Raw genomic sequence first — 22,470 nt, 5'->3', positions numbered from 1 at the left:
GCTCCTCACCACAGCAGCCGTAATGCTCTGACAATCCATCAAGCAGTGCGGCTTACCAAAGTTGTACATTTTTTAACAGATTTCTGCACGCCAAGATCGGTTCGAGGTCAGTAAGCACAACCAGAATTCATACATAAGGCACACTCTCGATTTTTGAGAAAATTAAAGGTTTTTAAGTGTGCCTTATAGTGTGGAAAATATGTTATACCGAAGAAAAGAATATATCGTGATATATATCGTTACCGCACGTGCTTCAAATTATATCGTGATATGGATTTTAAGCCGTATCGCCCAGCCTTAATTTAAATACAGTTGTCAAGTCTGATGCTTGAATTATATGATTTCAAGCTGCTATAATGCCAACCTGCCATCATCAAACAGCATCAAAATTATGTGATAACAAGCATTCGTTCTTCTCGAGATGTCCTGCTGCTGCAACCCAGAAAGAAAGACATTCCCGCAAGAAAGACGTGCCAGGATGTCAACCCTAATAAAGATGTCTTGCATTTTAATCCATGTGTATATGTATTTGTGTGTGTGTGGCAACAGAGTGGGCAGACAGGGATTTTCTGGCACTTAAAGTCAACCTTCAGGCCAAATGGGTGTGGATTTCACTCTCTCCATCTCTGTGTGTCTGTTCACGTGTGCATTCTGGTGGAGAGTGTGCTCCACTAGAATGTGGGTGTTAGGAGTGAAAAATGAATGTCTGTGTCCATATTTAATTATAGGCGTGCATTTATGCATCTATGTGTGTGTATGTTTGTGCATGATAGCCTCAGTCCAGATGTGCTCTACACAAAAAGACCAATCGCATTTAGAAGACTCTAATTTTCCTCGTGCATGCCAGCGATTGTGCAAAGCTGTCAGTGGTGGAGGGATCCCAGTCGCAATAGTAAACACACCCTTACATACAAATCCATAAGTCAAATAAATATTTTATGCTTTGGTTCATTATATTGCTACTCCAAAGCCATGACAGTAATCATCAGCTTCTATTAAGTTTGTCTTGAAACAAAATCCATTCACTGAACAGAATCAACCCCAGATCATAATTAAGGCTCTCATTAGGGTTGCACCACCTGATCATTCAACAGTGCTCTTAACAGCTGACTACAAGAAGCATAAACAAGGAGATCAATCAGTACTGCAAAATTTTTCTGAGAGGGGAAACACACCAAATGTCAGCAGATCAATACAGGAGAAGGAGCAAATAATGAACTTGCTTTGGATTACAAAGGTGGGGTCAAGATTTAGAGGCATTTCTGAAAATGGTTTTAATCACAAGGCTGGCAAAGCGCTCTGCTTTGTGGAGTTTAGTAATCCTGAAGAAAGGTGATGCTGGGGAATGGCTCTTCATCATTTTGATCTTGGGCTTAGGCTAATGACAGATTTTGGAAAGCCTTGTTTCCCACTAACAGCAGCATCACACACTTGGTTAATGCTGCAGGCTAATCGCAGTATCGATATTATTGACAGAGGCTATACTTAGTTTGATCCCTGTCAGAAGCCTCTAAGCTTCCAGTCTTCAGTCTGGCCGCTTGCCTATCAGATGTGTGAGTAAGATGATAAGTGTAACCCCTAGCGTTCATCAAGTGCACGGAGATGTGGCAGAATGAAAGGAAGGTGGGGGAAAAAAACTTACCCCGAGGATGACAGTGTCTTCTCCTTGAAATATTGGGATGAACTTATCTCCGCGGATAATTTCGGACTGGTTCAGTGGACGAAATCGACATAACACCTTGATATTGCATTCACCGTTCGCATCGGCCATTGTGAAAATAAAATTTGTGGTTTAGCTTCCAAAGAGATAAAGAGGAGTTTAAAAACAAAAATAATAGCCTGATTTAAAAAAAAAAAAAAAAAGCCCCTGTGCAACCTTTTCTCCTAAAGCACCTGCACGCAAACTGGAACCACCGGATATAGCCACATGCAAAGCGAGACTGGCAGGCGAAGCATTTGGAGTTTGGGGTTGCAAAATATTAAAAGAAATGTAAAATAAAAGCAAAACAGAAGCAGCTCCTGGGTGTTTACTAAATTGCCCTCAAATCAAAGCTGAGCTGCATCTCGGCGGCGGAGAACATATGGAGAGTTGTAAATGGGGAGTAGAGTCCAAACTGGTCCGGTCGGTCTGGATAGGCTGCAGGCTTCTCAGAGGCATGCCTTGCATCACTGTCAGCCCTGCTCTCTCACTGTGGGCGGGGCGTGGTAGCGACTCAAATCCTCTCTCATCAGCACCGCGGGCAGAGGGACCGAGGAGCAGGGAGGAGCGCTCCAACTCTGTCATATATACATGAATTAGCCTCCGTGGAAACTTCTTCAATGTTTCAGATGCAGCAGCTGTTGCAAAAGCACGAAGTATTTCTGGCATTTACGGAGGCATTTCTGAAAACAGTAGTTTGTAAGGAGCGGGTCTAGGGCTGCACCAGTCTGGTCGTCATGGCAATGCTGTTTTGCATGAGAGGGTAGTCATGTGGGAACTAGAGGGTTCGTAATTTCCCCCCAGAGGCTTTCCAGTCTTAAGCAGTGCACTGTGAAGTTAATGAGAAGCCTTTGACACAAAACAAAAAGTCAGAATAATCAGATTCGCATATATCAGTAAACGGGTGAGATGTTATTTTGGGGGGAGTTACCGCAGTGCACGTGTCTTGTATCAGACCCCGATTGGTAAATGGACATGTCTTTCAAACTCCGTGCCTTCAGGCTTGCAACAGACTTTTTTGGTATGCTTATTAAAATTCATGAAAATCGAAACAACCCAGACATCATCATCAGAGGGTTTTTTTTTAAAGATTTCTATAAGATATTCAAGAGCTAAGCGGGAATGTATACAGCTGTCTTAGCAAGCCAATTACCCCTCATGATGAGTGAGCATCTTTCTGTGTGCATTAATTTCTTAAAGTCGGCTATACCGACTGCACTTGTAAAGGAGCATCCACTGCATATGCACTGTAAATGAGTTAGTTACATATTGTGAAATGTACATAAGTATATGACGTAAATTATAAATATTATTTTCAAACATGTCGATTTGAGCAGAAGAATATTGCACATCAGGGTTATTCATAAGTTGTTGACAGATCGACCACAGCAAGTATTACAGCTTTTAGGGAGAAGCTGCAACGACATAATATAAGATGTGTGTTTATAATTTAATAACATGTAGGGGGAAAACACGACAACTTTGTTCTTTTCCTGATCGTGAATCATCCTATTAATCGAGGCGTGTTGATCGAGGATCTTTGAACCCATTGATCAAGTTGTTCTTAAAAACAAATACCAAAAAACAACTCTTTGGCGCCATCATGTGACGGCATTATGTTACAACACAGTTACATGTTTTATTTAAAACTAATAAAAAAAATGTTATTGAAGAATTTAAGATAATGCATGCGACAGCTAATATCGCGTTTAATAGGAAAATAAAATAAAAAGACCAAAGCCTTATTGAGTCTTATTGGATAAAAGGCGCGCATGCGTGAAAGCGGTGTTCGTTTTCGGGTATGATTGTTTTATTGTCTTCGGTAAGCCGGCGAACTCTTTTCAATTGACGCAGCAGTCGCACGACAGTCCACCTGCCGGTGCCTGTACACAAATCAAGGGCACACGCCGTCACATCAAGCTAGTGACCACATCGGCTTGGAAAGCTCCGCCGGCTGGGAGACTGCTGGCTCATCCATCGTTAGCTTTTGTCATAGTCAGACTCTATCCAGCGATAATTTGCACGTTTCATTACATTCTGTTGTGATTCGTTGGTCTTCTTTTTTCCCTCCCGGTGACCATGGCTGATCCCAAATACGCAAATTTGCCAGGAATTGTAAGTGGCTAACGCTAGCAGACAGATACTGCTAACTGGCAGTGCTATCTCCAGGCTTTGACAGCTAAGTTAGCTAACATCTCTGCCGTTTATTTCGTTGTCTGCTTTTTGTTTTCACTCACCGCGCAGCTGGCATTTACAGTTGTAATCCCGTAGTTGCTTTATTTTTCAGCTAATTCCCCGAGTTGTGCTACGGAACACCAGAAGCAAGGGTTAGGAGATAGTTGTTGTTGAATGGGCCGGGGCGTTGGCCAGGCAAGCTGTAATAACCGGGATGTCTAACTGTTCCTTATTTTGTTTATCTAATTGTTTGCACAGGCGTTTAACGAGCCGGACGTGTATGAAACCGGTGACCTTCCTGAGGATGACCAGGCTCAGTTTGAGTCGGTAAGTGGGCGCCTTTTCCCCCCAAGTTCCCTGTTCTTTAATTTTCTGCACATTCAGCTAACTAGCTAACAAGTGTTTACACGTAGGTTTATGATTGACAGTACGGAATAACAGCTTCTCACTTTTACTGTATAAATTACATGGCAAAGGGCGGATATGTCAGCGGTACTATGCATGTAAATAATCTGTCCCTGTGCCTTTCCTGTCCTTACCAACTCTGCAGGGCGAGTGAAATACTATTTGTAAGACGTGTACAAATACCCCGTTGTTGATGCTCTTGTTTAAAATATAGAGTTGAAGTAGTGAACTTTGTTCATATTTTATACAATACATACAGCTGACTTCCACACATTGTCCCTGTTATGTATGTTTCTTTTTTAAATTATTTTAATATGTTGACAGAACTAAGGCACAAGTGCATAATAAAAACAAAAATGTCAGTAGAAGCATTTTAAAATTGGATTCAGACACTTCAAGCATATCAGCAAACCAAACATTCAGGCACTGCCGTTGTCTTAGAAATCTCTTTTGCTGTCATCAATAGTGATCGAACTCTTGTGACTGCAAGAGTTCAGGCTTGTTTATCAGGACAGCTCTTGGTGAGCTGGTCTGACTTTGGTTTTAACCATGTCTGGGCTATTTTTTCAGACCAGCTGAGAGAATGCTAATTGGCATTTTCCTTCCATGTTTTCATGTTTGCTCTTCCTATTCCCTTGCCCTTGTTTTGACTCTTCCCCCACCCTCCTGGGACCCTAGTTTGTACAAGTAAGACTGGCTCAATTTTTCTCTCAGTGAGCTTAATGCTTTTTTTTAATGCATGTTTTTGTTTTTTTAAATTCCCATAGTCACTATTTCTGCCTCTAATGATTGGAATGATATGAGAAATAGATCAGCGACTCTCTTTGTGCAGTGTAATTCAACCCTTTTTGATTGTTGTGAAGTGGAAGGAATTGATTCTTTTCCTCCTATTCTTGCTGCTCTTTTAAAAATTTCTAAGGGATAATGGTGTTGGTGGTTATTCAGCAGAACTGATTTACTCTTTCATGCTTTGACAAAGCAGTGAGGGTTCAATTGTGTGCCTGTGTGAGCGTGAAGCTTTCGGCAGAATAAATGTGTTTATTTGTTCTAGGGATTTCTCTTTTTAACCTGCTGTCATGTTCTAATAATTGCTTCTTGGCTAACTCCACTGTTCTGACTAACTGGACATTTTAACGGCCTCTTTACAATGCGTGATAACTTCTTACAGGTTCATTGAGCAAAATGGATATAAAAGAAAGTCACTCACAGTCTGCAGTAGACCTTTTAAATGATCAATAATGAGACTCGTGAATGCCTATTGAGAATAGTTTGTTGTGCTTTACATAAAATAAGCAGAAATATGTCAAGTGCGCGTTACACCTATGTTGTTCTCATGTTGTAGTAATGTAGCCAGACAAAAATGAAGCTTTGGAAATGGCTCTAGCATTGTGTGCTCCACAAAAGTGGTTTCTTAGCCATAGCTCCATAAGCTTGTTTTTGTTCTGTCACCATCCTTTTTGGTTACCTTAGGCAAAAACAATGTGGTTGTGTTGGCCACTGGTTTATACATAATTTCACCTAGGGGTGCAGCAAATTAGCATCTGTACTAATACTGACTAATGGAATGTATGCGGCATGTAACACAGATCAACATTGAGATGACTGCTTCTTTGCTGCTGTCATTATAAAATTCTTCCCTTTTGGCAAACTACATACTAATTGTGTAGTGCCATAGCCAGCTTCCAAGAAAAATCTGTCGAATTAGGTAATCTCCAATTTGATGCTATATTTTTTTTTTTCTGATGAATTGATTTGCAGACTTTAGTTGAACTAAAACATTGTAAATCACACACTGTACTGGGGCTCTAACTTTGATATAGTTCACCATGTGCTTTGTTTTAGGTTAGCAGATTCATTTAGGATAAACTGCATGTGACTAACTAAGAACTTACTCCAGTTTAATGAGCTGAGGATACATGCATTTGGGGGTTTGACTTGTTTTAGACATCCTCACCCTCCATTCTGAATCATAATTAATGTTTTGAAACACCAGGCTCTTCATTACTATAAAAGGTATCATGAGGGAGAGAAACTTGGTGGTATTAAAGGACCACATTATCACGGTGAATTGGGAAAGACGGAAAGAACTCTGAGACCATCATAAACTGTGTGAGCAAAGTGTCTCCAGGGTGTTTGGCAGCTACTCTCAGAACACTGCTTTCTTTCTTATCTTTCCCCGACCTTGGCCAACTGTTCCTGTTGTGTGCATGGCATGTGATAACCACATTAATCTGTGTTGTCTCTCTCTCTCTCCCCCCTATTTTTTTTTCTCTCCCTCTGCTCTTCTGTTATTTTCTCTAACTCTTTGGAAACCCAAGGAGCTGGTAAGAGCCTGACTAACTCTCCTCTTCCTCCTCCTCCTCCATCATGTCATATGTGTAACTTGTCTAAGGTTTTGTCTCTTTTTATCCTGATGTTTGTGAGCCCACTCATAGCACCTTTGTGTTTGTGTCAGCACTGTTTTAATTCGACCCATTGCATGTGGTTCATCATAATTGATCACTAAAAAGTTTTGATCAAATGATCCATGGTATTTCCAATCACTAATCAAAACCTGTCATTTAGAAAAGAAAGTGTTAGTTACTTCCAGCTGTGGTTCTGCCTTTTCCATTCACTCCACATCGTTTTATCATAGTAAACCTGTAGCACACGGATGACATATTTGTTTGTAAAGATGACACTACAACCAGTCTTTGCTGAAACTATGAATGATCTTGAAATTATCTGGTTGTGTAAAAGCTGGACCAAATAATGGATGTGAAACTCTTGCAGATTCTGATGATTCATGGTTAAAATGGGTTTTAATTTCTATGGGTGTCTGGACTTGGTTGACAATAATACACATAATTCATGATCTTACCGTATGTTTCGGACCATAAGGCACACCGGACTATAAGGCGCATTAAGCGAAACAAAACAGTCAGATATGTCAAACTTTACTCAACGCATTCTTCTTCCTTACTCCACTTCCGTAACATTGATTCATTAATGTTGAATTCTCTGGCAGCTGCTCTATTCCCATGTTGTTGCAGTATGTTAATGATTAACCTCTCATTGCGGTTGATGGATTATCTCAGTTGTTCTACTGACTGAAGTTTGGTCTGTTTACAGCATCCTGCCATGCGACTGCATTTGTCCCTAACCATCGGGAACCCTCATGTTAGCTTTTATCGAGTGGAAAAAAGTTAGCATTAGCACAACACCCATAGCTGTGTCGCTAGCAATCACGTAGCACATCATTATCTACCAGCTAGTCCAACTTCAGTAACCCTACAAAAGTCACTGCTGTTTAGTTTTCTGTCTTCATTTATGTTGGAAGTGATAGCAGAGCTGTACGTTTGAATTTTTTCAGAAATCTCTCAGTCAGAACATGCTATATGTTTAGGTTGAAACTAGCAAGCTAACTTCCTGCTAACGTCTAACTCCATTAAATTTAATAAATTCTGTTTTCATGGATGCCTGGATGTTAAACTTAATTGTTACACCTGATAAAGCAACAACGCTGATCAGTTTATTAAAGATTAAAGAATTTAAACAGTTTTAACTCTCAGTGATGCCGCAGTGTTCGTTTGACTGTTGTACCTGAAGCGGACACAGTTTTGGACCCAGATTTCTCCTCGAGGCTCCTGACTACAGTAGCCGTAATGCTCAGACAATCCATTAAGTGTTGCAGCTTCGTAGCTTACCAAAGTCGTACTAAAACATTTTTTGACCGATTTTTGAGCGCCGTGTACCACATAAAATCGTTTCGAGCTCAGTAAGCACAACCAGAATTCATACATAAGGCTCACTGGTTTATAAGGCGCACTGTCGATTTTTGAGAAAATTAAAGGATTTTAAGTGTGCCTTATAGTGCGGAAAATACGGTAATCATATTTTTGGGCAGTGATCAGACCAAGGTTTCCTGTCCAAATTTACCAACCTTTCAATGTATTTTAAGTGTACCTGGGGCTTTGAGTCTTTTGGCTCACTGATTCAGTACGGCTAATATAACTGTGTGAGTTTGTTGATGTTCAGCTGACTTTATTTCCTGGTTTTTCAATGGCAGGAGGAGCTTTGCAGTGACAGCGTGGAGAGGATTGTGGTCAACCCCAATGCTGCTTATGACAAGTTCAAAGACAAGCATGTCAGCACCAAGGGACTTGGTCAGTTTCTCACTTTTAATTTAATAACGACGTATTAAGTTGAATAACAAAATATGTGGTGGTATACCACATCATTGCATTAGGTCACATGTTTCTTTATTACATTTTACATCCATTGTGTCTGTCAAATGCACCAATTTACTCCTGAGTTGAGTTACAAATTACAACATCCATGTGTTTTAAGAAAGTATTTATCCTTTATTAAAATGAAATTATATATTTGTGGCTGGTATTAAAAATGTACAGACTTGACTGGAAATTAGTGAATTATCATGTCACATTTGTAGACAAAAAACAAAGTGTTACTTTAGTCTGTTGCTAACATATCTACCTCGTTAAGGTACAGAATGAAGAAGAGCTGCTTTGGCTTCAGTTAGTTACGAGATTATTAATTGGTTCATTGAATTAAAGCCTATAAAGTTAACATATTGCTAAAATTGGCAAAAGTAATAAAAAAAAGAAAAGTAAATGACACACATTCCTTTGCTTTGTCATTTATTCTCAGTGCTTCTTTGGCTGCCCTGTCTTTAAAATTTTCATCTGCTGTCATTTGTATTTAATTGTTGTATAAGATAAATTTCTTCTTTAGTGTAAAGAAAACAAACATCAATAAATACATGTAAAACAAATTAAAATATTTTATTCCTTCAGTTTGTGCTATAACAAATAGATTTGCATTCTTAGAAACATCAGTTTCAGCTTTTAATGTCGTGTTTGTCACTTTCTCTCTCAACATATTTGTCCTTTCTTTTTCCAGACTTTTCAGACAGAATCAGTAAAAGCAGAAGAGTTGGCTATGAGTCAGGAGAATTTGAGATTGTGAGTATATTCTGTTCAGCAGAAGAACATTACTTTGTTCTCACAAAAAGACTTTTTATTTTGTTCACTCTTGTGTTTGTCATTTCTGATAAAAGTCAGAGAGCATGTGATGCTAGTGGTGTGATCATTTCTCTCAGCTCTTTTGTATATTGAGTAATATTCATTCAGTTTCTCTGCTCTGTGGCTTAGCTTGGAGAGGGCTGTGGAGTGAAGGAGACGCCTCAGCAGAAGTATCAGCGCCTAGTGAATGAGATCCAGGAACTCACGCAGGAGGTGGACACCATCCAGGTAACCTGCAAGCAACAGACGTGTACACACGTCCAAAAGAGCGTGTGAGGGATGATCATTCTTCTACCTGTATTTTAATGTTAGTAGCCTTCCTCCACATTGCTCATAGATCATTTAGTATTGCATTTATTGAAGGGAAGATCAACCATTGAGTTGGAACAATTTCAGCAAATCTAATCCAAAGCCTAATCTGATGAATACCTGAGTGTTAGTGAGAAGAGGGTTCATCTTAAAATGGCATAGCAGGTTGGCTAAACTGGCTGGTGCCACCAAGGCAAAGACTAGTGAGCTTCCTGAAAGCCTGCCTCAGGTATGCTTTTATCAACACCTGACTAGGTGTGGCCAATTAGCACCAGCTGAACACACTGAGGAGATTAGGGGCTGCAGAGGGGCGTAACAATGCACTAAAGCTAAAGCACACTGTGAAAATTTGCTAGATTACAACCAACAATGTTGATTAACAAAGTTTCCTTCCTGTCATCGTGCAAGAAATGGCTCACCCTCAAATTTAAATTTTATTTGTCGCACACACAACCATACATATTCATACATAAGGCACACGGGATTATAAGGGGCACTGTCGATTTTCAGAAAAATCAAAGGTTTGATTTTAAGTGTGCCGTATTTTCCAAACAACACGGTAATAACGACGGCCCGCTAGCATGCTCTACCAAAAATAGTGCTTTGTTGTGTATCTGACGGACGAAAGCTAAACCAGTTCCACACCAGTGAAGTTGCAGCATTTCTACAAACCAGTTCTGGTTCATCTGTTTCATTTAACGATCCACTTTCGCTCTACTCATTCTGCGTCGCCGCCATGTGTATATGTAAACATAGGCACTGCGCATGCGCGTTTTACCCATATTCTATCGCAATATGTCATTTTCCTATCGTTGCCCAAAATTACACCGGTATTACCGGTATGATATAGCCCAGCCCTAGTCCATCATAATCTTCCTAGCTTTGGTCTTGCACCGCTTGGTGTAGATGGACAGCAGGTCAGGAAGCTCTGATCGAATGATGCGTTCGGCTGAACGCACCACTCTTTGCAGGTCTTGTCTGTCCTGCTTGGTGCTGTTCCCAAACTAGGTGCAGATGTTTCCCATCAAGACGCTCTCGATGGTGCAGGAGTAAAAGTTCTTGAGCACCCTCAGCAGCAGGTGGAAGTCTCTAAGTCTTCTGAGGAAGAAGAGACACTGGTGGGCTTTCTTAACCAGAGTGTTAATGTGGCAGGACCATGACAGGTCCTGAGTGATGTGGACACCCAGATACCGTAAACTATCCACTCTCTCCACTGGCGTGCCACTGATGATGAGGGGCTTATAATTCCTCGCCTGCTTTGTAGTGAAGTCCACGATCAGCTCCTTAGTCTTGCTGACATTTAGGAGGGGGTTAATTTCCTGTCACCAGGTCTCCAGGTTCATAATCTCCTCCAGGGAGGCCTTCTCGATGTTGTCAGAGATCAGGCCCACAACAACAGTGTCGTCAGCAAACTTGACAATGGAGACAGACAGGGGAGGCGGCGTGTGTTTAATGGTGAACAACAACTGGTGCAACAGTGCGAACGTTGTTCCTCTCACACGCTCCTGCACACCAAATCTGGAACTACTGTCCATCATGTGTCGTCCTTTTTATCTACCTCGGGAATTTACATCGGTCATTGTAAGTGCCGTTTATATTCCACCACAAGCGGACACGGTCACCGCCTTATGCGAGCTGCATGAGGCACTCACACAGCACCAGACACAACACCGGGATGCTGCGCTTATTGTGAGGGGGGACTTTAATAGCGCCAACCTCAAACGCGCAGCGCCGAACTTTTATCAACACATCACCTGCCCCACCAGGGGTGAAAGGACACTGGACCACTGCTACACTACGGTCAAGGACGGCTACAAGGCACAATCCCGCCCTCCGTTTGGCAAATCTGATCACGCCGCCATCTTCCTCATGCCAAAATATAAACAAAGGCTGAAACAGGAAGTTCCGGTTCAGAGGAAGGTCGCGTGCTGGACGGATCAATCGGTGGCCGCGTTACATGACGCACTCGATGACGCAGACTGGGGCATGTTCAGAAACAGCTCCGACGATGACGTCAACGTGTTTACGGAAGCGGTTGTGGGATTCATCGGGAAACTAGCGCATGATACCGTGGAGACAAAGACTATCACAACGTTTCCCAACCAGAAGCCGTGGGTGGATAAAACCATCCGCAACGCTCTGAGATCCCGCACCGCTGCCTACAACACGGGACTCACAACGGAGGACATGGACCCGTACAAAGCCGCGTCATATAACGTGCGGAGGGCGGTGAAAGAGGCGAAGCAGCGCTACGGGAGGAAACTAGAGTCACAACTCCAACAGAGTGACTCTAGGAGCCTGTGGCGGGGACTAAGGACAATAACGGACTATAAAGCACCAACAACCGGTATGACGAACGCGGCCGTGACTCTGGCAGACGAGCTGAACACTTTCTATGCTCGCTTCGAGGCTGCAGCTAAGGTCAAATTCAAATTCAAATTTTATTTGTCATGTACACAGTCATACACAGTACGATATGTAGTGAAATGCTTGGACAACTGCTCGTGACCTAAAGAAAACAAAAAAGGAAAAGGCTATGAATAAGATAGGAAATAAATATGAAAAATTAAAAAGGGTAAATTTAACTAAGAAGGAATAAAATATAAATTAAGGTTAAAAATGAAATAACTGTACAACACAAATTAGAATGAAGGGTAAATTTAACTGGGAAGAATAAGATAAAGATAAATATATAAATTAAAGTTGAAAATAAAATAACTGTACAACAAAATACACAATACACAATATAGAACTATATAAGAATGTATGAAGAAATCTAAATATAAATAAATATATACACAATAACAGCAGCTGTACAAGTATTAACCGGAAATGAAGAATATAGTGACCAGTGTTGTGCAAAAACAATGTCCAGAAAGTCCAGTGTGTGTGTAAGAACCATATGTGTGGGTCAGTACTGTGTGGTGGTGTGATTGAGAGACCGTGTCGCCTGTGGGAAGAAGCTCCTCCTCAGTCTCTCTGTGTTGGTCTTCAGGGAGCGGAATCGCTTTCCTGACCTCAGCAGAGAGAACAGTCTGTTGTTGGGATGGCTGAGGTCCTTCACGATCTTCCTGGCCTTGGTCCAGCACCGCCTGCTGTAGATTGAGTGCAGGTCAGGGAGCTCGGAGCAGATGGTGCGCTCAGCTGACCGCACAACCCTCTGTAGAGCTCGTCTGTCCTGCATGGTGCTGTTCCCGAACCAGGTTAAGATGTTTCCCGCCAGGATGCTCTCTATGGTGCACGAGTAAAAGTTCCTGAGCACCTTGGAGGGCAGTTGGAAGTCTCTCAAGCGTCTGAGGTGGTAGAGACGCTGTCGGGCCTTTTTCACCACGGTGTTGATGTGACAGGACCATGACAGGTCCTGCGTGATGTGAACTCCGAGGTATTTGAAGCTGTCCACTCTCTCCACTGGGCACTCGTTGATGACGGGGGTCTGGTAGTTCCTCTCCTGCTTAGTGCTGAAGTCCACTATCAGCTCCTTTGTCTTACTGACGTTTAGAAGGAGGTTGTTCCTCTGGTCTCCAACAATGCTAGTGTTAGCGGCGCTAACGGCTGCAGACAGGAAGATACTGCCAGCACCGGAAACGTGCTCGTCATCTCCGACCATGAAGTAAGGAGAGCCTTCAAAAGAGTGAACACCAGAGAGCAGCAGGACCAGACGGCATCCCAGGTCGTATCCTAAGAGACTGCGCATACCAGCTAGCTCCTGTGTTCACTGAGATATTCAACATCTCTTTATCTCAGTCGGTGATCCCCACATGCTTCAAAGGGTCCATCATTGTTCCTGTCCCGAAGAGACCCCACCCTGCTTCTCTCAATGACTATCGCCCTGTAGCCCTCACCTCAGTAGTGATGAAGTGCTTTGAACGCCTGGTCAGAGACTTCATCATTTCTTCACTACCAGACACACTGGACCCACTACAGTTCGCTTACCGTCCAAATCGTTCCACAGACGATGCCATCTCTCATCTCCTCCACACATCACTCACTCACTTGGACACTAGAAGGGGGAATTATGTTAAAATGCTCTTCATAGACTACAGCTCTGCATTTAACACCATAATTCCCTCCACACTCACCACCAAGCTGGAGCATCTGGGACTCAGCTCATCTATGTGTCAGTGGATCTCCAACTTCCTAACTGGCAGACCACAGGCAGTAAGGATGGGCGGACATGTCTCAGCCTCCACCACTCTCAGCACTGGAGCCCCCCAGGGGTGTGTTCTGAGCCCCCTGCTGTACTCTTTGTACACATATGACTGTGTGGCCACTACCAGCTCCACCACCATCATCAAGTTTGCTGACGACACCGTCGTGGTGGGCCTGATCTCTGATAACAACGAGACGGCCTACCTGAAGGAGATTAGGAATCTGGAGAACTGGTGCCAGAGGAACAACCTCCTTCTAAACGTCAGTAAGACAAAGGAGCTGATAGTGGACTTCAGCACTAAGCAGGAGAGGAACTACCAGACCCCCGTCATCAACGAGTGCCCAGTGGAGAGAGTGGACAGCTTCAAATACCTCGGAGTTCACATCACGCAGGACCTGTCATGGTCCTGTCACATCAACACCGTGGTGAAAAAGGCCCGACAGCGTCTCTACCACCTCAGACGCTTGAGAGACTTCCAACTGCCCTCCAAGGTGCTCAGGAACTTTTACTCGTGCACCATAGAGAGCATCCTGGCGGGAAACATCTTAACCTGGTTCGGGAACAGCACCATGCAGGACAGACGAGCTCTACAGAGGGTTGTGCGGTCAGCTGAGCGCACCATCTGCTCCGAGCTCCCTGACCTGCACTCAATCTACAGCAGGCGGTGCTGGACCAAGGCCAGGAAGATCGTGAAGGACCTCAGCCATCCCAACAACAGACTGTTCTCTCTGCTGAGGTCAGGAAAGCGATTCCGCTCCCTGAAGACCAACACAGAGAGACTGAGGAGGAGCTTCTTCCCACAGGCGATACGGTCTCTCAATCACACCACCACACAGTACTGACCCACACATATGGTTCTTACACACACACTGGACTTTCTGGACATTGTTTTTGCACACATTGTTTTTTTGCACAACACTGGTCACTACATTCTTCATTTCCGGTTAATACTTGTACAGCTGCTGTTATTGTGTATATATTTATTTATATTTAGATTTCTTCATACATTCTTATATAGTTCTATATTGTGTATTTTGTTGTACAGTTATTTTATTTTCAACTTTAATTTATATATTTTATCTTATTCTTCCCAGTTAATTTACCCTTCATTCTAATTTGTGTTGTACAGTTATTTCATTTTTAACCTTAATTTATATTTTATTCCTTCTTAGTTAAATTTACCCTTTTTAATTTTTCATATTTATTTCCTATCTTATTCATAGCCTTTTCCTTTTTTGTTTTCTTTAGGTCACGAGCAGTTGTCCAAGCATTTCACTACATATCGTACTGTGTATGACTGTGTACGTGACAAATAAAATTTGAATTTGAATTTGAATTTGACAACTGTTCATGCTCATTGCAGTAAATGTTTCTGTATTGTTCACATTAAGTTTTATTTGCAATTCTGTATTTTTGATTGGTTAGCGAGCAATATGGTCTAGAAGTAGATCCATATGCCTTTATTTACAAAAGCTAATCCAAAAATATTATATGATCAAATAATAATGCAAAAATATTAGTGTTTGATACTGCACTACACACAGATTGTATTACCTGGCATCAAAGATGTATGTGTCTCTCTGCGTCCAGGCTGCCACAAAGGAAAGTAATGCAGAGGAGCGCCTCACTCCAGTGGTGCTGGCCCAGCAGGCAGCCCAGCTCAAACAGCAGCTGGTTTCAGCCCATCTCGACTCACTGCTTGGACCACAGGCACACATCAACCTGGCTGACCCAGATGGCGCACTGGCCAGGTGAGTTGGCTGGAGTTAACAAGACAATGAAGCACAAACGAGGGCAAGCACCTGGAACCTGAAACTTAACACCACAGTCTGTTAGATCGTGCCAGCACTGTGATCTGAGAAACTGAAATGCTTGGGAAGAAAGAGGGTGCTCTGGAGAAATGGAGAGAATAAGAGTGATTGATATGGGAATTGGATTTTCCAAGCTTTAACCAGATATAATGAGATGGAGTAGTAAGGAAATAAGATTAATTGTACACATAAATGTTGCTGATCTCAAAGGGCATAGCTACCAGGAGCACAACACAACTAAGTGACAGATGATTGAGGGAGGGAAATTAACTAAAAGAACACAGAAATCTTTGAAAAATGCCAGCGCCCAACTGAGCATAAGCAAAGGAAGCCGTGGGCTTAAAAGGGGAAAACACAAATGAGAGAAAGTGAGGAAAACACCTTCACAAACCTTCACTTGCAGTTAATAACACTGACTTAAAGGATTGAGAGGGAGGGAGGACCACACTCATGGCAGCACATGGGGTTGGTAACAATGGTGAACATATTATCCCTTTGTGTCTTTCTTCCCTTCTCATAGGCGTCTGCTCACCCAGCTGGAAGCCGCTAAGGGCAGCCGTGGCAGCTCTGCAGGAGACTGCAAGCCGACAGCATTAACTAAGGGCCCAGATGGAGTGGTACTCTACGAGTTACACAGCAGACCAGAGCAGGAGAAATTTAATGAGTCTGCCAAGGTAAAGAGGAAAGAGAGGTGGATAAATGTCTGTGATGAATGCACACATAAAATGAGGCTGTATGGTCTCCTCGGCCTGCTTTGTTTCTGTTCTTCTGAGTGGAATGTCAGAATACTAGATGACAATAAGCAGGACAAAAGGAGGAAGGCATACATGTGGGTGTTTGTGTGTCTCTTGTGGGATGCTTGTTGTCACTGCCAGCCATGTGTTGCCCTGTTCCGTCTCTGTAGATGGCGGAAGTGGAGAAGCGTCTAGCTGAGCTGGAGATGGCTGTTGGCTCAGGATCAGACAAGCAGGTACACACACAGTCCCGCTGTCTCTCTCTCTCTCTCAAACACACACACACACACACACATTGTCTTCATGGGTCTTTGCTCTCATTCGCACTAATTCTGTGTGCCTGTCTCTATGTCACACTCACAACAGAATTTTCTTGCTTCTGTTTTCAAGTAAAATAAAATATTCCACTTGATTTATGTAAATTCAAGCGGTGGCTTTGTTGTTTCTTGTTAAAATGCATTTTTCCCTCTTCACATTTACTTTATAGGGACCTCTGAGTGCTGGTGCTCAAGGAACCAGTTTGATGGTAAGAACACACTGTGGAGTTTGTCTCTCTATTCAAAACTCTGGGTATCTGATGTGCAGCCAGAGAACTGGGTCATACTTCAAAGGTGACATCAGTTCCTTCAAGTTTGTTTATTGCTGCTGTGCCAGTAGGAGGAACAAAAACCTAAAGTTTTGTGCTTGATCTTATATATAAACTTGTCCTCCTTTGTATCAGGACACCATAGAGCTCCTGCAGGCAAGGGTCAGTGCTCTGGACTCTGCTACTCTGGATCAAGTGGAGGCAAGACTGCAGGTGATTACTCCCCGTACAGCATTACAGCACAGTGTTAGGAGGAGGCAGCCTTTCCATATGAAGTGACAAGACAGTTGCATCTTGATTACATTCGTACATCAGTTTTTTTTCCTAGATGCATTTTGGTTTGAAAGGGTAGTGGGTTTTGGTTTTTGTATATATTTTGCTCTCTTTTGAGTTTCATCCATTGCGTTTAGTACAGAAGCAGGCCTGGATGTGTCAGTTGGAGGGGCATCTGGACTGTAGCTTTTGTATCTAACAAAAACTAAAAAACATTTTGCTTTTCTGCAAGAACTCATCCCATTTCTCTATAGCAGTTATTCACAAAATCAAGAGCGCTGCAGCCCACTTAAAAACTATAAAATCCAACCGGAATTTAAATTTGTCTTAAATCTTCAGTCTAATCAAAATATAGCAGAAAATTATGTATTTCTTTGAAAATTGTATTTAAAAAAAATAGCAACAAATGGTTGGCTTTAAATTCCTAATGCTAATCCGGTCATATGCATATTGTTAAGGCCAGTGTAGCCCACCTGCCACTGGGACACAAACTTCAATACAAGAGCATTCAGTTTTTGCCCAGAATAAAGAGTAATATCACAAACTAACCACCGCCTAGCACCAGTTTTCATTCAGTTTTTATGTAATTAAATTAATATAAATATGTAACTGTACATACTTGTAAGTAATTTCAAACTGCGGCCCAGCTGCAGTTCCTTTGTGGCCCAAAAAGTCACTCTGAGGATGTCTTTAGGTCACTGCTTGCTTTTTAAGAACAACATATACCTGAAACCTAAGGAGAACGTTCAGAATGGAGGGTATTACACAAAGCTTAGGTCGGTCCAGCTTTGAGTCGGTGCTTTTATAGTTTGTGCCTTAATGTTTGGCTACTTTGTTGCTCAGCTGATAAATATCTTTAGTTTTAAAATATGCCACAGTGACCATGATGTTGGGTTACTTGTGACATAGTTTGCAGTGAAACACTAGTTGCCCCTGAGTGGTACCTCTTGCAAAATTAGAATAGATTACCGTATACGTATAATGTGTTTTTTCTCTCCTGCAGAGTGTCCTCGGGAAGATGAATGAGATTGCTAAACACAAGGCAGCGATTGAAGACGCTGAAACACAAAACAAGGTTAGTGACCCCTGACCACCTTCAGTATCGAATAAAGGCTGTAATAATTGCAGATCTGTTTCTTTACAACTTCCAGGCTCAAACTGACCGCATGTGATTTGTCTACTTTGAGGCTGTTTCAGTAAATGTTTCTTCTGGACAGACATTTGCAATCATTAGAGCTGAAATGTTTTCATCAGTGTTAAGGTTCTCGTTCCAATAAGTGTATATTTACAAAAGTCTGGTAACAAGTGGGAAGAATATTGTTTATACAATTTCAGCTTAATGCTGATATTTCAAACTGCCCACATTCATAGCCAAACATTCATAAGAGCCAAACCAAAGTGTAATTGAATAGTTTGTTTTTAGTTTGTTCTTTCTAAATAATGAATCGATTCAGGATCTGACTAACAGATTTCATGCATTCACGTGTTGTATATGTAGTTGACCAGCAGAGGGCAGGCTATGCTAATTATATAATTTCTATGAATAACGGTATAAATGGTTGGTTTGTGTTAGGTATATTGGTGTTTTAGAAAAATATTGTATTTGACCATCTGACAGCTTCTATAAAAATCATTAAATGTGTTTTGGTTTTTTTTTTATCTGCCAGGTGTCAAAGTTGTATGATGTGGTGCAGAAGTGGGATGCCATGTCCACTTCCATACCTCAGGTGGTGCAGAGGCTCGTTGCTGTGAAGGAGCTCCATGAGCAAGGTAACACGCAGGAACTGAAACTGCTCCGTCCATTCACACAAAACCATGAAATGCAGAAGGTGCTGAGGTGTTTCAGGGGTGTAGGAGCTTATTAAAACTCTAACATTAGATGAATGTACTTGGTTAGTGTGTGCCAGTAATTGGCCAATATTGTAATAATGTTGCTCTTGGGGCAAATTTCCCCCCGGTAAGGATCACAATGGAAACATGGATAATTTATGTGCTCTTCCTTTATGTAAGGGGAGACGAACCTTGAAATGACACCCATGAGAGTTCAAGGAGAGAATGTATGTAGGTTAGCGGGGATGGGATGTGGCGTTAAAGGCTGAAAATATGTTGGGTGTTGCCACAGAACATAACAGGGTGTGAACCCAGATCACGTTCCAGGCAGCATATGTGTTGGAGAGTAACATTTGCATCCACTGTGGAAACGTCTGAGAGCGAGACATAAGATGAAACTAAGGGAAAACGGGATTCAAATAGATAATGGAATTAGCCTAAACCGTGCCGTTCTATTATAACAAAGGGCAAAAAATCACTGAGAGGGGAGACTCAAAATGGTAACGGAATTAAACTAAATCTTGCAATACTGCTAAACACCCCCTTGGGGTAACAGAGATGCATGATATTATATATATCACATTATCATCTTTTTATTATTTAGCACATGAAAGCGGAACCTTGGCATTAATAGATTATATTGATAATTCAGTTCTGAGAGCTGAAGGAGGTCATTTATCATCCAGCCTCTCTCTGCACCGATCTGTCACACATTGCAGCTTCTTTGCTCGACAGAGCTTAGCTGCACCTTTTTTCTTCTGATCTTTCTTTACCAATAAAGGAAAACTTGAAAAAGAAAATACTTAGTTTAATCTTTCAAGCTGCCGTTCATCACTGTTAGATTAGGTTTGCATCAATTCCTTTGCCCTTCTCCTTCAGCTGACAACAAAGACATTTCATTTTTTAGCAGATGTTTTGAATTTAAGGATTACTTACTTCCTGTCCTTTATCTAATTCTCCCTTTTCACTTCAACCCTCTATCTCACAGCCATGCAGTTTGGCCAGCTGCTGACACACCTGGATACCACTCAGCAGATGATCAACAACTCCCTGAAGGACAATAATACCCTGCTAACACAGGTGAGAAGTTCATAGACCTGTTGAACAATTGTAGCAACATAAATAATTTCTAAGCGCTGCAGGGAGAGTAGAACTCAGCAGTTTTATCCACTTAAACGGTCAGCTTGAATGAGCCACTGCAGCCATGGTAAACTTGGCACTGGCCAGCAGAAATGTGTCACAGTTCGATATAAAAAGACGCCAGCAGTTATACAGTTGCTGTCGTTTTATAGAAACGAACGTTTCTGCAGTAATTGGTAGAAACTTTGTGAACCACTTTTTCACAATAGCAGATGAAAATGTTAGATTTGGTGTGAAAGAAAAACTTGACATGTTCAAACACTTGGCCGTAACCTCTTTGTATGTGTAGTGAATGAGTGGAAAAAGTGTCCTCTAATACCCTTCAGAGTGCACAGCCGAGGCAGCTTTTCACAGCTAGAAGTAACAATCTAACAAACTACAGCTTCCCATTACGAGGACAGAAGCTCTGTAAAGCCTCTCAGGCAATAATCAGTCTGTGCTTTCACAGTTCAAGGCTTCTGGCAGGAGGGACCAACCAGTGCCTCAATCCAGTAAAATGTATTTTGTTTTTCTTTACAATGTTTTGGTGTCACAGAGGCTAGTTAAGTCTGACATTTCAGTTTCTTATCAACACTGAAATGTTTGTTTTTGGTTTTTGTGTAGCCTTCTGAAACAATATTGTCTAATAATAATTGTCATCAGTGAAGGTTGGGCGATCGGACGAATATATCGACGATAGGCTGAGTCTTTCACCGATCATTTTTACAAGAGCAATGTTATGTATTTATTTGCCCATGAGTGAGTTTGCTAATAATGTTGGTTGAAGTTAAGAGAAGCAGTCAATAGAAGAAATAATAGCAGTGTTTTAACAGCTCCCTCTTCCAGCTGCAAACAAATGCAGCGATTCATTTACTCAAACTCATAACAGAAAGAAAGATGGTAGCCCATGTTCAGAAAAAACAAAAACATTTTATTTAGATTAAAAAAAAAAACAAAACCCCAAAACGGTGGGGAGGGAAACAAAGAGAAACTGTCTTCTTTTTTTTCCACTCTAACCGTGTTTACAGGCCGTTCCAGTGTTTGTCTTACACACTAAACCAAGCAACAAATCCAAAATTAAACAAAAAGTAAGTTAAAAATCAAAATGTCTCTTCCAGCGAACACATATAAATAAATGACTAATCCAAAAAGTAGCTATATTAATTCTGAACCAAACAAGAAAAGAATGTAAAATATTACATTGCTCCGCCCATCAAAAAGTCACCTGCGTGAATATATCATGTATCGTCTATTGGAAAATTTTTACATATCGCCCAACCTTATCATCATTAGCACTTTTCCTACATGACTCAGGTATATGAATGTTTAACAGGGCTGCACCTGATTGGTATTTTGTTTGAATTATGGCAAAGGTTTCCATATTTAAGCACCTTCATTTCTTTTCTCTTACCGATTATTTAGCTTTTTCCTTACATCCTCTCTCCCCGTCCCATCAGTCTCTCGCACGCACTTCTGGAGTTAGCATTCTCTCTAATTCTTCTTCTTTTTTTACCAGGTTCAGCAAACGATGAAGGAAAATCTTGTGGCTATAGAGGAGAACTTTGCTGCACTAGACCAGAGGATGAAGAAGCTTTCAAAATAAACGGTGGCAGAGTTTTAGAGACCGGGTTGTTTTTATAATTATTAGATTAGAAAATTCTACCATTCCTTTTGGACCTTCATGCAATTTTTGGTAAAATGAAATGGATGAAAAGAAAAACGGTGTAAAGCGGTGTAGAAATAAAGATCTATTGTCCTAAGTTGTTGTAGCTGAAGCACGTATGTGCGAGCATCAGGGCCGTGTCACCGAAGGACAGCTTGTAAATATGCCTGTGTACCTTATTGTTTCTTCACGCTCAGTCGCTTGTAACTATATTATTATGACTGAGACAGCAGACACCACAGACAAACTTTTAATCTGCTTTGTCATTGCCTACAAGTTCACTGTATTGTTCATCTGTGGTCATGGAAACTGATCAATAAAACAAAGTGCTGTAAGGCCCGCCTCCTTTCATTCCTTTTATTTTTTAAACATGTAATTATTGACCTAGCTTCCTGTCTGAAAAACTAAGTTTTGTGAAATACTGATGATCAAATGTTGTCCACCCTTTAAACAAAAAGATCCTGGTCATCAGTAATTAGCTGTTGGTGTTATGCTTTTAATAAGAAGCTGTAGGAGACTCACAGATGGCTAATTGAATTCTAAACTGACCTGTCAAAATAAAGTCTTCATTTGTGGTTGTGCTCAATATGTATGACCACTGGGTGGCAGCATAGCATCAAGCCCAAACAGAATCCTAGGACGAGGCCAAATAAACCCATAAAAGCAGATTAGTCACCCACTTTGACATATTT

At 41.5% G+C, this 22,470-nt stretch overlaps 2 protein-coding genes across 2 annotated transcripts in view; one reads left to right on the top strand and one right to left on the bottom strand.

Moving 5' to 3' along the window:
• Positions 1-2,164, bottom strand: part of kif5ab (kinesin family member 5A, b) — an 83,346-nt gene extending 81,182 nt beyond the window's left edge. Inside the window, exon 1 of the mRNA XM_085407544.1 lies at positions 1,643-2,164. Coding sequence (XP_085263670.1) covers positions 1,643-1,771 — 129 coding nt within the window. The 5' untranslated portion in view covers positions 1,772-2,164. The remainder of the gene's footprint in view (positions 1-1,642) is intronic.
• A 1,383-nt stretch (positions 2,165-3,547) lies between these two features.
• Positions 3,548-22,113, top strand: dctn2 (dynactin 2 (p50)). Its single transcript, XM_085407543.1, has 14 exons — positions 3,548-3,814; positions 4,133-4,201; positions 8,328-8,424; positions 9,182-9,243; positions 9,433-9,531; positions 15,353-15,513; positions 16,094-16,247; positions 16,478-16,543; positions 16,795-16,833; positions 17,029-17,106; positions 18,170-18,241; positions 18,834-18,936; positions 19,985-20,076; positions 21,632-22,113. Exons 1-14 carry the CDS (start codon positions 3,779-3,781, stop codon positions 21,716-21,718), a joined length of 1,215 nt encoding a protein of 404 aa, XP_085263669.1. The 5' UTR covers positions 3,548-3,778; the 3' UTR covers positions 21,719-22,113.
• Positions 22,114-22,470: the final 357 nt, after the last annotated feature.

This window comes from Rhamphochromis longiceps, linkage group LG5 (genome assembly GCF_057381845.1).
Source record: "Rhamphochromis longiceps isolate RC_006_pf linkage group LG5, R_longiceps_female_GT1.1, whole genome shotgun sequence".
In the NCBI taxonomy this organism is placed as follows: Eukaryota; Metazoa; Chordata; class Actinopteri; order Cichliformes; family Cichlidae; genus Rhamphochromis; species Rhamphochromis longiceps.
Note: the sequence above shows the minus strand (reverse complement) of the source record. Positions and strands in the feature narration are given on the sequence as shown.